Here is a 14,643-nt window from a genome sequence, read left to right as displayed (position 1 = left end):
GTTCAACACCCGACAGTGTTTTGTAGCGTTGCATCGAAGAGCCCGGTGTGCTGACCCAGTTCGCTGCGCGGCCAAAATGTGCCGTGGCGGCTTCTACAAACAGAAGCAGGCGGCGCTCACTTCTTTATTCTCCTGCAGCGCCACCCAGAACCGCGGAGTAATGCCGGATGGCACGACGCGGTTCACGTGCCAGGGAAAGCAGCTGCACCACTTCATGGGCACAAGCACCTTTAGCAACTACACCGTGCTGCCGGAGATTGCAGTCGCCCAGGTGAGCGCGTCCTCTGCACTTGGCTGTTCGCCGCCGTAGTCTCATGGGGTTCAACTCTGAAGGCGCGTCGCGATAGTGCTCAGCTTGTAGGAACCCTCTTGACCTAAGTCATGGCAGCCCGTGGAATGTCTGCCCCGTGTTCACGCCAACCCACTGAGTTTTACCTGGAGGGAAAGCTGGCGGCATCGTCTGTGCGAGTGCCTTGAAGTGCACTTTATCCATGGCGGGAATGCCGGAAAGATGGGTTTTTTATTTGGCTTGCCTAGTGTTGGCCCGCAGAGCTAGAGCTCGCAGTTGCGCTGCGATGCTCTTCTCTGAGCGCAGATTAAATTATTTAAATAGCGTTTTTCACTTCTTTAATAAGCTTGACACAAGTGCTAGGCTAGTATGGAGACTTTCACAGCATTTCGTTGAGGTTTTCAGAGAGGAGAGTCGTATTGTTTTGGCCGTATCCGCACGTCATGCCGAACAGCAACCAAGGGAAATACAAAACGTCATCTTTTTGCGTCATTTTATTATTTATTCATTTATTTTCTCTTGGGCACAAGATATGGAGCAGACGCAAAGAAGCTGCTTCCAAGAGCAGCTTGACGAAGCGACTGCCCCCGTATTACAGTAAAGTCATCATAACCACCAGCCTGACAGCGCCCACTGCAGGAAAAAGGCCTCTCCCCTAACTCTTCAATTAACCCTGTCATGTGCCAGCTGAGGCCACTCACAGAGTTCTTATCCTGCCAACTAACTTCTGCCGCCCGCTACTATAAATTCTTCCTCCACGGTGTCAACACTTCGGCGCCGCAGTCCGATCATCCAGTCGATAGAGCTCGCCGAGAAAGTGTACCGCAGAGGGCGCGAGCTGCACCAGCCGCTGAAACTGGGGGAAAAAGAGAAGCTAGACTTGCGAAGCAATGGAAGCATGACCAGGAGAGAAAGGAAAACGTTTAGCAGCGACGGCTGCCGCTGCTGTGTCTTCGACGACGGCTTCATCCGTTAGTGAGACTGAAGCAATGGAATCTGAGTCTAACCCTTCCCTTGGAATCCACTCCGTTACCCTTAGGGACCATTGGTTATCTTGCATTACATGCACGAAGTACATCAGGCAAAATATTTGACATTGAGACAAAGAAACATGCGGAGTAAAACAATGTTCGCTTAAAGGCGCTTGTACTACTGGGAGAAATAACCTTTTATAAGAGAGCTGTAGCTATAGAAACAAATCTTCAATAGGTGCAACAACGTCGTATTTTCCTTGTGGAATTGCGCACTTAGTAGTCTATGCATGCAGTAGTCGAAGAGCACAAAGGCGGTGCAAAAGCTGTTGCGGAAACATGCACAAACTTCCATAGAAGCATTTCATGTATTTATTTAAAGGAAAGAAATGTGAGACCTTTGCCAATATTGGATGAGTGTTGGTTCAGTAAGCTAGCAAGCCTGCAGCGAAGCATCGGACTGCCGTAGTTCGTATGGCAGCCAGTGACGTGCTAACGTTCAGGATTACGGATGCTCTAAGTACTTACGTTTTTTGAAGCGCCGCTAATAGCGATAGTTCATTGGCCGTTTTGGTTGTATCTTGCTTATATAGTAGGGAAAGTCTATACTTATACAAAGTTGTCAAGTTAACGATTTTCAGCTGCCTAAATAATTGTGTTCTCTGCTCGAGGTAAGGCGCTTTAGAAATTCGTCTGATGACTCTCTTTTTAACCAGCAAAAACTTCGTAATATTTTCTCCTGTTCTAGTTGCCCACACTACACAGCAATAATTTAAAATAGAGGAAAAGTGAATTGTTAAACTGAATATTCATTGAAATCGGAAATATTGAGCAATGTCGACGTATGAAACCGATATTGATGATTAAACGCTCTCAGTGAGCATCCCATGGCATATCCTGAGAAAAATATACGCCTAACATTTCACAGATTTAACAACTTCTATCTCCTATCTCTGTGTCGCTGAGTACCAGAGGGGGCAACTTGAATACTTTATTTCTGTGGTAGAAGAGTACATTCTTTGTTTTGTTTATATCGTTTTAAGCTTTTTTCACACTCCCAGTGTTTAATTCAGGCCAAGGTTGGGTTAGCACGGTTGTGTAGTTCAATGCCTGAATGACCGGAGAAAAACAAACTGCTAACATCGGCATAGATATTCTATTTTGTAGACGGATGTGTGCTAACAGTATTGTAACGTAAAGAATAAAAAGAAGGGGCTTAGTAGGGTTCCTTGTGAAACTCCAGAGATGACGGGCTTGACTGCAGAGGAAAGAATTTATTTAGGCAAACTGTTTTATTTATTATATAAGAAGGTAGTAAAAAGTAGGCTGCACCACGTATGCTATAGCGGTCTAGTTTTCTGAGTAACGTCGTGTGATTAATGCTGTAGCAAGTTTTAAAGAAATCAACTAATATACCTAGGACTAATTTTTTTTCTTCAAAATTGCCTAAAATACACTCTTTTGTAGAAGCCTCCGCGGTGGCTGATTGGTTATGGCGCTCGGCTACTGGCCCGAAAGACGCGGGTTCGATCCCGGCCGCGGCGGTCGAATTTCGATGCAGGCGAAATTCTAGAGGCCCGTGTGCTGTGCGATGTCAGTGCACGTCAAAGAACCCCAGGTGGTAAATTTCCGGACCCTTCACAATGGCGTCTCTCATAGCCTGAGTCGCTTTGGGACGTTAAACCCCCATAAACCAAACTCTTTTGTAGTGAGCTGGACAAGCTCAGTTGAGATGTTATTCCTAAAGAAAATTGAGCTGGATTTAAAAGTATTCTGTTGCTCGATAAAGAATGTGAGACAGATGCGCCTTTTCATAGTGGATGAAGTGTAGCGCCGTCTGGTTTCCCTCTAAGTAATATTGAGAAACTCTATGCTCCAGCCTTGCTGTGGCAACGCCTCTTGTTTTTCGGACGTGAACTCGCACATGCGCATATTAACGCATGAGCATTAAAAGTAGGGGGGGGGGGGGGGCAGACTAGCATATCATTTTCATGTGACAAATATGGCGACGCACCCGCTGCCAAAGTCGAATTCAAAGATGCTGCGTCACAATAAGAGCACAGGTGATGAAGAGTGGAAGCTGAAAGCAAGTTCTAGTAACAATTCCTGAACTGCCCTAACCATTTTCCCTTTCAAAACATATTAAGGTAAGCGTCAACGTTAGCATATATATATATATATATATATATTATATATATATATATATATATATATATATATATATATATATATATATATATATATATATATATATATATATATATGCGCACCACTCCTGTGATCTTGAGCCCCCCTCCCTTACGTGGCGTGCAGCTCGCCTGTAGTCCTATCACTGGTTCAACTAGCGGTGGCAGATGTGCCTGCTGCTTATCCGTGCTTTCTGCTGCATCCAGTTCCATGGGTGCAAGTATGTGTCTTCAGCAGGCCAGTTTTCTTACGGTGGTAACAAAACTTAGCCTACCGTTCATGAATTATCCTTAACGGATTTCCTTTGCCGATCCCTATGCATGTGCCATCACTGGTAGTTGCTGCGCGATGATATATATATATATATATATATATATATATATATATATATATATATATATATATATATATATATATATATATATATATATATATACATATATATATATATATATATATATATATATATATATATATATATATATATATATATATATATATATGCAAGCAGTTCAAGTCAGTTTTGAAACTTCGCCATATTCCGCTGTCATCGCGCAGCAACTACCAGGGATGGGACATGCATAGGGATCGGCAAAGGAAATTCGTTAAGGATTCATGAACGGTAGGCTAAGTTTTGTTACCACCGTAAGAAAACTCGCCTGCTGAAGACACATACTTGCACCCATGCAACTGGATGCAGCAGAAAGCACGGATAAGCAGCAGGCTGCCACCGCTAGTTGAACCAGTGATATATTAGGACTACAGACGAGCTGCACGCCACGTAGGGGAGGGGCGCTCAAGATCACAGGAGTGGTGCGCATAATCTGAACAAATGCCGCCTGCATGAGTTGAAGACAGAGAAACTCCGCAGCCTCTTTCTGTCTCGTAGCTAACCCTTCAACATGGTAAGACTTTGATCAGTGTCGGAAGAAAAAACGAAGTAATCAACAAGTGAAATGTATATGCTTAGGCCCCAGCCAAAGGGCACTTATAGTACAGCACGCAGTGCTCTCGTCATATGCCTAGTGCGTGAGGGCTGCTAACGGTTGCTGGGACATTCCCACTGCAAGGAGCGTTACGCTGCTCTAAAAGGTCGCCGAAACTACACAAATTTAAGCTTTTGCCCTCTGATAGACGTGTAGGCCACTCTATATGGTAGGAATGGTGCAATGTTACGCACCAGCTGCATAAAAAGAACAAAAATGAAAATACTGCTCTGACGTGTACGAAACGTTGCAGGCACAAGTAATGTGAAGTACAACGTACTTGTCGGAGCTAAGGCGACGAAAAACCAGCTCCGACAGCGTTGAAGTTCGAGCTGATTTTTTTTTTTATTGCGATGCTCGGGCGGCGGCGGCCTGGCGCCAACCTCTTCTTTCCCTTCGCCGCGGCCTGCGATCAGGGCGCAGCGCGAGGGGCTCTACAAGGCTCCTCCCCCGTAGAGCGGACGGCACAGGATGTGCCCAGCGGACATGTTTGGAGGAGGTCGCACAGAATGGTGGCACAGTCGGCGCGAGATTGACTGGAGGAACCACGGGCGGAAGAGCGGCAATGTAGGCAGATTTAAGCCTCTTAGCAGACACGACGTCTTCACGGTCTTTGATGTCGAGCGTGAAGGTCTTCGCATAATGGAGCACGAGGAATGGTCCATCATAGGCCAGCATAAGGGGTGGGCGGGTGTCGTAATGCCGTACGAAGACATGGAGGCAGAAGCCCAGGTGCTGGCCGACAAACAGGGACTGAGTGTGACGGGCAGCAGAGATGACAGGAGTAATGTGGCGAAATGTGTTGCGCAGGCCTCGGGGGTAGAGGGAAGCATCATGGATGAGCGGAGGAGACACAGGAGAGAATACTTCCCCAGGGAGGCGCAGGGAACACCGAAGACTAGCTCAGCAGAAGAGCAGCCTAGGTCAACCTTCAGTGCTGGGCGAATGCCCAAAAGGACTAGGGGGGAAGGTGCTCGGCCCAGCATTTCCTTGGTTGTATCGTGGTAAGGGCCGCTTTGAGCGACAATGAAAGTTCAACGAAACGTGCGGCGCAATCCAAGGTTAAGCGTAAGGGGCCGTTGGCCGCACGTGGGAATGCGGGAGTTGTTTGTCGCTTGGAGCGGGGAGGTCTGTTCGTTGGCAGGCCGATCTGCCCAAGAGGTCGCTATTACGCTGACTTGTGCTCCCGTGTCGACCAGGAGACGAGCCCCAGTGACCTTGTCCGAGACGTAAAAGAGGCGGCATGTCCGTCCACCAGCACCACCTGGCGCCGTCATTGGGCGGTCGCAGCGTTTCCCGACCAGGAGCACGGGTGTGTGCACTTGCGGGCAGAGCTGCCGAAGGTACGGTGCCAGCAGACAGCCGAGGAAGAGGTCTCCGACCGCGAGTCGGATGGTTGGGGCTCCATGGAGCATGAACGTGCCAGTGAACGGGGGCATGACCTCGGTGGAGAATGGCGTGGCAGGGGCGCGAGAGCCGCCCGGCAAGAGCACCAAATTGACCTTGAATGCTGGCAGTCTGGGATGCTGTGGTAGTAACTGGAAGCAGAGTGGTCTGAGGTTAGGCTGCCGTGAGTAGCCCGCTTCACGGCCAGCGAGTTCGGCGAGATTGTCCAATGAGACATCACCCGCCGCCGGAGTACCACGTTTTGGGGAAGACGCTGGAGAAACAACGCATGCAGAAGAGTCTCCTACTAGGCGGTGGGGCCTCCAATCTGGCGCATGCGACGGAGCAGCTGCGAAGGACGGCTTTCACTGAGCTCTGTGACGCTAAGGCCCTGCTAGAGTCTGCTGCGCTCCGACGCGAGCTTGCGGTCGACGATAGCCGCCTTCAACGTGTCGAAGGGTCGGGGCGTGTCCGGCGAGGGGATGACTTCCGCTAATATTCCTCGGCGACATCAGTACGCAATGGAGGACACGAAGTGGCGGAACTTGCTCTCCTGGCTGGTGATACGCCGCAGCTGTAAATGCGTCTCAATCTGCAGGAGCCAGGCGCGGGCGCTGTTGGTCCAAAATGGCGGCAGGTTGACTGGATGGAACGCGCCCAGCGAAGCACCGCGAGGCGAAGCGTCCTAGGGCATGTCGCCGCCTGTAGGAAGGGTGGAAGAGCCAGCGGAATTCATATAGGAAGGTAGGGTTGCGTGTTCGATTCCGGGTCACCAAATCTGTCGGAGCTAAAGCGAGGAAAGACCAGCTCAGATATTGTTGAGGTTCTCATATATTTTTAGCGCACTGCTCGTGCTGCGGCGGCCTAGCGGCAACTACTTCCTTCCAGGTGCAGTATTGTGGCCTGAGACCACAGCGCAGCACGAGGGGCGCTACACCAGCAACAATATAACACCAGGCTAGTATATTAGCCTCTCCCTTTTTAGCATAACAGAGAGGCCAAGCTTAGTTAACTTTCCATTTAAGCTGACGACAGCAGCTTGCTCATTATCGGCCATGACGCAAAAACTAATTTTTAATATGTGACGAAATGTTTGTTAAACTGCCTCCGTGATCGCAGTCTAATCTGATGAAAATCAATAAAAGCAACACTAAACCAACTTTATTTGAAGCCAGAAATGTAGTATATAAAGTAATCCATGCTATGCGTTATTCGGGCACGCAACTCACCTCATATAGGGAGACCAAATTCAAGGCGTAAGGTTTTGCATTTGATTTGAACGGGAACGCTGATGTCAGTTGAAATTTGCAAAAAGCTTTGTCTTCGCTGGTGCGGCATCTTGCTGTCGAACACTAGTGCCTGTAAAACCTAAGCTGCAAACATACGATATTTTATTTTATGCCGGATGGCACGACGCGGTTCACGTGCCAGGGAAAGCAGCTGCACCACTTCATGGGCACAAGCACCTTTAGCAACTACACCGTGCTGCCGGAGATTGCAGTCGCCCAGGTGAGCGCGTCCTCTGCACTTGGCTGTTCGCCGCCGTAGTCTCATGGGGTTCAACTCTGAAGGCGCGTCGCGATAGTGCTCAGCTTGTAGGAACCCTCTTGACCTAAGTCATGGCAGCCCGTGGAATGTCTGCCCCGTGTTCACGCCAACCCACTGAGTTTTACCTGGAGGGAAAGCTGGCGGCATCGTCTGTGCGAGTGCCTTGAAGTGCACTTTATCCATGGCGGGAATGCCGGAAAGATGGGTTTTTTATTTGGCTTGCCTAGTGTTGGCCCGCAGAGCTAGAGCTCGCAGTTGCGCTGCGATGCTCTTCTCTGAGCGCAGATTAAATTATTTAAATAGCGTTTTTCACTTCTTTAATAAGCTTGACACAAGTGCTAGGCTAGTATGGAGACTTTCACAGCATTTCGTTGAGGTTTTCAGAGAGGAGAGTCGTATTGTTTTGGCCGTATCCGCACGTCATGCCGAACAGCAACCAAGGGAAATACAAAACGTCATCTTTTTGCGTCATTTTATTATTTATTCATTTATTTTCTCTTGGGCACAAGATATGGAGCAGACGCAAAGAAGCTGCTTCCAAGAGCAGCTTGACGAAGCGACTGCCCCCGTATTACAGTAAAGTCATCATAACCACCAGCCTGACAGCGCCCACTGCAGGAAAAAGGCCTCTCCCCTAACTCTTCAATTAACCCTGTCATGTGCCAGCTGAGGCCACTCACAGAGTTCTTATCCTGCCAACTAACTTCTGCCGCCCGCTACTATAAATTCTTCCTCCACGGTGTCAACACTTCGGCGCCGCAGTCCGATCATCCAGTCGATAGAGCTCGCCGAGAAAGTGTACCGCAGAGGGCGCGAGCTGCACCAGCCGCTGAAACTGGGGGAAAAAGAGAAGCTAGACTTGCGAAGCAATGGAAGCATGACCAGGAGAGAAAGGAAAACGTTTAGCAGCGACGGCTGCCGCTGCTGTGTCTTCGACGACGGCTTCATCCGTTAGTGAGACTGAAGCAATGGAATCTGAGTCTAACCCTTCCCTTGGAATCCACTCCGTTACCCTTAGGGACCATTGGTTATCTTGCATTACATGCACGAAGTACATCAGGCAAAATATTTGACATTGAGACAAAGAAACATGCGGAGTAAAACAATGTTCGCTTAAAGGCGCTTGTACTACTGGGAGAAATAACCTTTTATAAGAGAGCTGTAGCTATAGAAACAAATCTTCAATAGGTGCAACAACGTCGTATTTTCCTTGTGGAATTGCGCACTTAGTAGTCTATGCATGCAGTAGTCGAAGAGCACAAAGGCGGTGCAAAAGCTGTTGCGGAAACATGCACAAACTTCCATAGAAGCATTTCATGTATTTATTTAAAGGAAAGAAATGTGAGACCTTTGCCAATATTGGATGAGTGTTGGTTCAGTAAGCTAGCAAGCCTGCAGCGAAGCATCGGACTGCCGTAGTTCGTATGGCAGCCAGTGACGTGCTAACGTTCAGGATTACGGATGCTCTAAGTACTTACGTTTTTTGAAGCGCCGCTAATAGCGATAGTTCATTGGCCGTTTTGGTTGTATCTTGCTTATATAGTAGGGAAAGTCTATACTTATACAAAGTTGTCAAGTTAACGATTTTCAGCTGCCTAAATAATTGTGTTCTCTGCTCGAGGTAAGGCGCTTTAGAAATTCGTCTGATGACTCTCTTTTTAACCAGCAAAAACTTCGTAATATTTTCTCCTGTTCTAGTTGCCCACACTACACAGCAATAATTTAAAATAGAGGAAAAGTGAATTGTTAAACTGAATATTCATTGAAATCGGAAATATTGAGCAATGTCGACGTATGAAACCGATATTGATGATTAAACGCTCTCAGTGAGCATCCCATGGCATATCCTGAGAAAAATATACGCCTAACATTTCACAGATTTAACAACTTCTATCTCCTATCTCTGTGTCGCTGAGTACCAGAGGGGGCAACTTGAATACTTTATTTCTGTGGTAGAAGAGTACATTCTTTGTTTTGTTTATATCGTTTTAAGCTTTTTTCACACTCCCAGTGTTTAATTCAGGCCAAGGTTGGGTTAGCACGGTTGTGTAGTTCAATGCCTGAATGACCGGAGAAAAACAAACTGCTAACATCGGCATAGATATTCTATTTTGTAGACGGATGTGTGCTAACAGTATTGTAACGTAAAGAATAAAAAGAAGGGGCTTAGTAGGGTTCCTTGTGAAACTCCAGAGATGACGGGCTTGACTGCAGAGGAAAGAATTTATTTAGGCAAACTGTTTTATTTATTATATAAGAAGGTAGTAAAAAGTAGGCTGCACCACGTATGCTATAGCGGTCTAGTTTTCTGAGTAACGTCGTGTGATTAATGCTGTAGCAAGTTTTAAAGAAATCAACTAATATACCTAGGACTAATTTTTTTTCTTCAAAATTGCCTAAAATACACTCTTTTGTAGAAGCCTCCGCGGTGGCTGATTGGTTATGGCGCTCGGCTACTGGCCCGAAAGACGCGGGTTCGATCCCGGCCGCGGCGGTCGAATTTCGATGCAGGCGAAATTCTAGAGGCCCGTGTGCTGTGCGATGTCAGTGCACGTCAAAGAACCCCAGGTGGTAAATTTCCGGACCCTTCACAATGGCGTCTCTCATAGCCTGAGTCGCTTTGGGACGTTAAACCCCCATAAACCAAACTCTTTTGTAGTGAGCTGGACAAGCTCAGTTGAGATGTTATTCCTAAAGAAAATTGAGCTGGATTTAAAAGTATTCTGTTGCTCGATAAAGAATGTGAGACAGATGCGCCTTTTCATAGTGGATGAAGTGTAGCGCCGTCTGGTTTCCCTCTAAGTAATATTGAGAAACTCTATGCTCCAGCCTTGCTGTGGCAACGCCTCTTGTTTTTCGGACGTGAACTCGCACATGCGCATATTAACGCATGAGCATTAAAAGTAGGGGGGGGGGGGGGCAGACTAGCATATCATTTTCATGTGACAAATATGGCGACGCACCCGCTGCCAAAGTCGAATTCAAAGATGCTGCGTCACAATAAGAGCACAGGTGATGAAGAGTGGAAGCTGAAAGCAAGTTCTAGTAACAATTCCTGAACTGCCCTAACCATTTTCCCTTTCAAAACATATTAAGGTAAGCGTCAACGTTAGCATATATATATATATATATATATATATATATATATATATATATATATATATATATATATATATATATATATATATATATGCGCACCACTCCTGTGATCTTGAGCCCCCCTCCCTTACGTGGCGTGCAGCTCGCCTGTAGTCCTATCACTGGTTCAACTAGCGGTGGCAGATGTGCCTGCTGCTTATCCGTGCTTTCTGCTGCATCCAGTTCCATGGGTGCAAGTATGTGTCTTCAGCAGGCCAGTTTTCTTACGGTGGTAACAAAACTTAGCCTACCGTTCATGAATTATCCTTAACGAATTTCCTTTGCCGATCCCTATGCATGTGCCATCACTGGTAGTTGCTGCGCGATGATATATATATATATATATATATATATATATATATATATATATGCAAGCAGTTCAAGTCAGTTTTGAAACTTCGCCATATTCCGCTGTCATCGCGCAGCAACTACCAGGGATGGGACATGCATAGGGATCGGCAAAGGAAATTCGTTAAGGATTCATGAACGGTAGGCTAAGTTTTGTTACCACTTTAAGAAAACTCGCCTGCTGAAGACACATACTTGCACCCATGGAACTGGATGCAGCAGAAAGCACGGATAAGCAGCAGGCTGCCACCGCTAGTTGAACCAGTGATATATTAGGACTACAGACGAGCTGCACGCCACGTAGGGGAGGGGCGCTCAAGATCACAGGAGTGGTGCGCATAATCTGAACAAATGCCGCCTGCATGAGTTGAAGACAGAGAAACTCCGCAGCCTCTTTCTGTCTCGTAGCTAACCCTTCAACATGGTAAGACTTTGATCAGTGTCGGAAGAAAAAACGAAGTAATCAACAAGTGAAATGTATATGCTTAGGCCCCAGCCAAAGGGCACTTATAGTACAGCACGCAGTGCTCTCGTCATATGCCTAGTGCGTGAGGGCTGCTAACGGTTGCTGGGACATTCCCACTGCAAGGAGCGTTACGCTGCTCTAAAAGGTCGCCGAAACTACACAAATTTAAGCTTTTGCCCTCTGATAGACGTGTAGGCCACTCTATATGGTAGGAATGGTGCAATGTTACGCACCAGCTGCATAAAAAGAACAAAAATGAAAATACTGCTCTGACGTGTACGAAACGTTGCAGGCACAAGTAATGTGAAGTACAACGTACTTGTCGGAGCTAAGGCGACGAAAAACCAGCTCCGACAGCGTTGAAGTTCGAGCTGATTTTTTTTTTATTGCGATGCTCGGGCGGCGGCGGCCTGGCGCCAACCTCTTCTTTCCCTTCGCCGCGGCCTGCGATCAGGGCGCAGCGCGAGGGGCTCTACAAGGCTCCTCCCCCGTAGAGCGGACGGCACAGGATGTGCCCAGCGGACATGTTTGGAGGAGGTCGCACAGAATGGTGGCACAGTCGGCGCGAGATTGACTGGAGGAACCACGGGCGGAAGAGCGGCAATGTAGGCAGATTTAAGCCTCTTAGCAGACACGACGTCTTCACGGTCTTTGATGTCGAGCGTGAAGGTCTTCGCATAATGGAGCACGAGGAATGGTCCATCATAGGCCAGCATAAGGGGTGGGCGGGTGTCGTAATGCCGTACGAAGACATGGAGGCAGAAGCCCAGGTGCTGGCCGACAAACAGGGACTGAGTGTGACGGGCAGCAGAGATGACAGGAGTAATGTGGCGAAATGTGTTGCGCAGGCCTCGGGGGTAGAGGGAAGCATCATGGATGAGCGGAGGAGACACAGGAGAGAATACTTCCCCAGGGAGGCGCAGGGAACACCGAAGACTAGCTCAGCAGAAGAGCAGCCTAGGTCAACCTTCAGTGCTGGGCGAATGCCCAAAAGGACTAGGGGGGAAGGTGCTCGGCCCAGCATTTCCTTGGTTGTATCGTGGTAAGGGCCGCTTTGAGCGACAATGAAAGTTCAACGAAACGTGCGGCGCAATCCAAGGTTAAGCGTAAGGGGCCGTTGGCCGCACGTGGGAATGCGGGAGTTGTTTGTCGCTTGGAGCGGGGAGGTCTGTTCGTTGGCAGGCCGATCTGCCCAAGAGGTCGCTATTACGCTGACTTGTGCTCCCGTGTCGACCAGGAGACGAGCCCCAGTGACCTTGTCCGAGACGTAAAAGAGGCGGCATGTCCGTCCACCAGCACCACCTGGCGCCGTCATTGGGCGGTCGCAGCGTTTCCCGACCAGGAGCACGGGTGTGTGCACTTGCGGGCAGAGCTGCCGAAGGTACGGTGCCAGCAGACAGCCGAGGAAGAGGTCTCCGACCGCGAGTCGGATGGTTGGGGCTCCATGGAGCATGAACGTGCCAGTGAACGGGGGCATGACCTCGGTGGAGAATGGCGTGGCAGGGGCGCGAGAGCCGCCCGGCAAGAGCACCAAATTGACCTTGAATGCTGGCAGTCTGGGATGCTGTGGTAGTAACTGGAAGCAGAGTGGTCTGAGGTTAGGCTGCCGTGAGTAGCCCGCTTCACGGCCAGCGAGTTCGGCGAGATTGTCCAATGAGACATCACCCGCCGCCGGAGTACCACGTTTTGGGGAAGACGCTGGAGAAACAACGCATGCAGAAGAGTCTCCTACTAGGCGGTGGGGCCTCCAATCTGGCGCATGCGACGGAGCAGCTGCGAAGGACGGCTTTCACTGAGCTCTGTGACGCTAAGGCCCTGCTAGAGTCTGCTGCGCTCCGACGCGAGCTTGCGGTCGACGATAGCCGCCTTCAACGTGTCGAAGGGTCGGGGCGTGTCCGGCGAGGGGATGACTTCCGCTAATATTCCTCGGCGACATCAGTACGCAATGGAGGACACGAAGTGGCGGAACTTGCTCTCCTGGCTGGTGATACGCCGCAGCTGTAAATGCGTCTCAATCTGCAGGAGCCAGGCGCGGGCGCTGTTGGTCCAAAATGGCGGCAGGTTGACTGGATGGAACGCGCCCAGCGAAGCACCGCGAGGCGAAGCGTCCTAGGGCATGTCGCCGCCTGTAGGAAGGGTGGAAGAGCCAGCGGAATTCATATAGGAAGGTAGGGTTGCGTGTTCGATTCCGGGTCACCAAATCTGTCGGAGCTAAAGCGAGGAAAGACCAGCTCAGATATTGTTGAGGTTCTCATATATTTTTAGCGCACTGCTCGTGCTGCGGCGGCCTAGCGGCAACTACTTCCTTCCAGGTGCAGTATTGTGGCCTGAGACCACAGCGCAGCACGAGGGGCGCTACACCAGCAACAATATAACACCAGGCTAGTATATTAGCCTCTCCCTTTTTAGCATAACAGAGAGGCCAAGCTTAGTTAACTTTCCATTTAAGCTGACGACAGCAGCTTGCTCATTATCGGCCATGACGCAAAAACTAATTTTTAATATGTGACGAAATGTTTGTTAAACTGCCTCCGTGATCGCAGTCTAATCTGATGAAAATCAATAAAAGCAACACTAAACCAACTTTATTTGAAGCCAGAAATGCAGTATATAAAGTAATCCATGCTATGCGTTATTCGGGCACGCAACTCACCTCATATAGGGAGACCAAATTCAAGGCGTAAGGTTTTGCATTTGATTTGAACGGGAACGCTGATGTCAGTTGAAATTTGCAAAAAGCTTTGTCTTCGCTGGTGCGGCATCTTGCTGTCGAACACTAGTGCCTGTAAAACCTAAGCTGCAAACATACGATATTTTATTTTCAATAGCAAACTACTGCAGGCTTTTCTGGGCCACCCCAAAGAATAAACGAAGATCATTGTCCTTCAAAAGGCAGTTATGCTCCATACTGCAAACATCAATCTCGTCATGACGAACGCCGTTAGTGTCCCTTACCACCACACTATACGAATTCAGTAGTTCTGCGAGTGTGCATTTTACAGTGATTTCTGTTTTCTGCAAGAGTTAAACATTTTTGTCAATGTATTGTATTTTTACTTTCGGCTCACGAATATACTGTTGCACCTGACCCTTGCGTAATTCCTCGTTTTCACACTAATTGGAAGTTGCAGTCTTTGAAGTAGCGTTCCTGTCACACTACACAGCACGGGCAGGGACACTTTTCTTTCTTTCTTTTTTGTAGTCCCACAATAATTTTTGTCTCACTACATAAATACAAAAATATGAGTAACGTTTTGATCAAAGAAGTCAAGAATTGTTTCATCTTTCATCTTTACTTTTTTACTCGGATATATGCCTGACAAT

General features: G+C 48.2%; 1 protein-coding gene across 1 annotated transcript in view; it reads left to right on the top strand.

Annotated features, from left to right (window-relative positions):
- LOC144123685 (alcohol dehydrogenase class-3-like) overlaps positions 1-14,643 on the top strand; it is a 177,781-nt gene that overhangs the window by 47,108 nt on the left and 116,030 nt on the right. The window contains exon 5 of the mRNA XM_077656467.1: positions 139-271. Within this exon, the coding sequence (XP_077512593.1) occupies positions 139-271 (133 nt within the window). The remainder of the gene's footprint in view (positions 1-138; positions 272-14,643) is intronic.

This window comes from Amblyomma americanum, chromosome 3, assembly GCF_052857255.1.
Source record: "Amblyomma americanum isolate KBUSLIRL-KWMA chromosome 3, ASM5285725v1, whole genome shotgun sequence".
NCBI lineage: Eukaryota > Metazoa > Arthropoda > Arachnida > Ixodida > Ixodidae > Amblyomma > Amblyomma americanum.
This window is presented reverse-complemented; position numbering and strand designations above follow the sequence as displayed.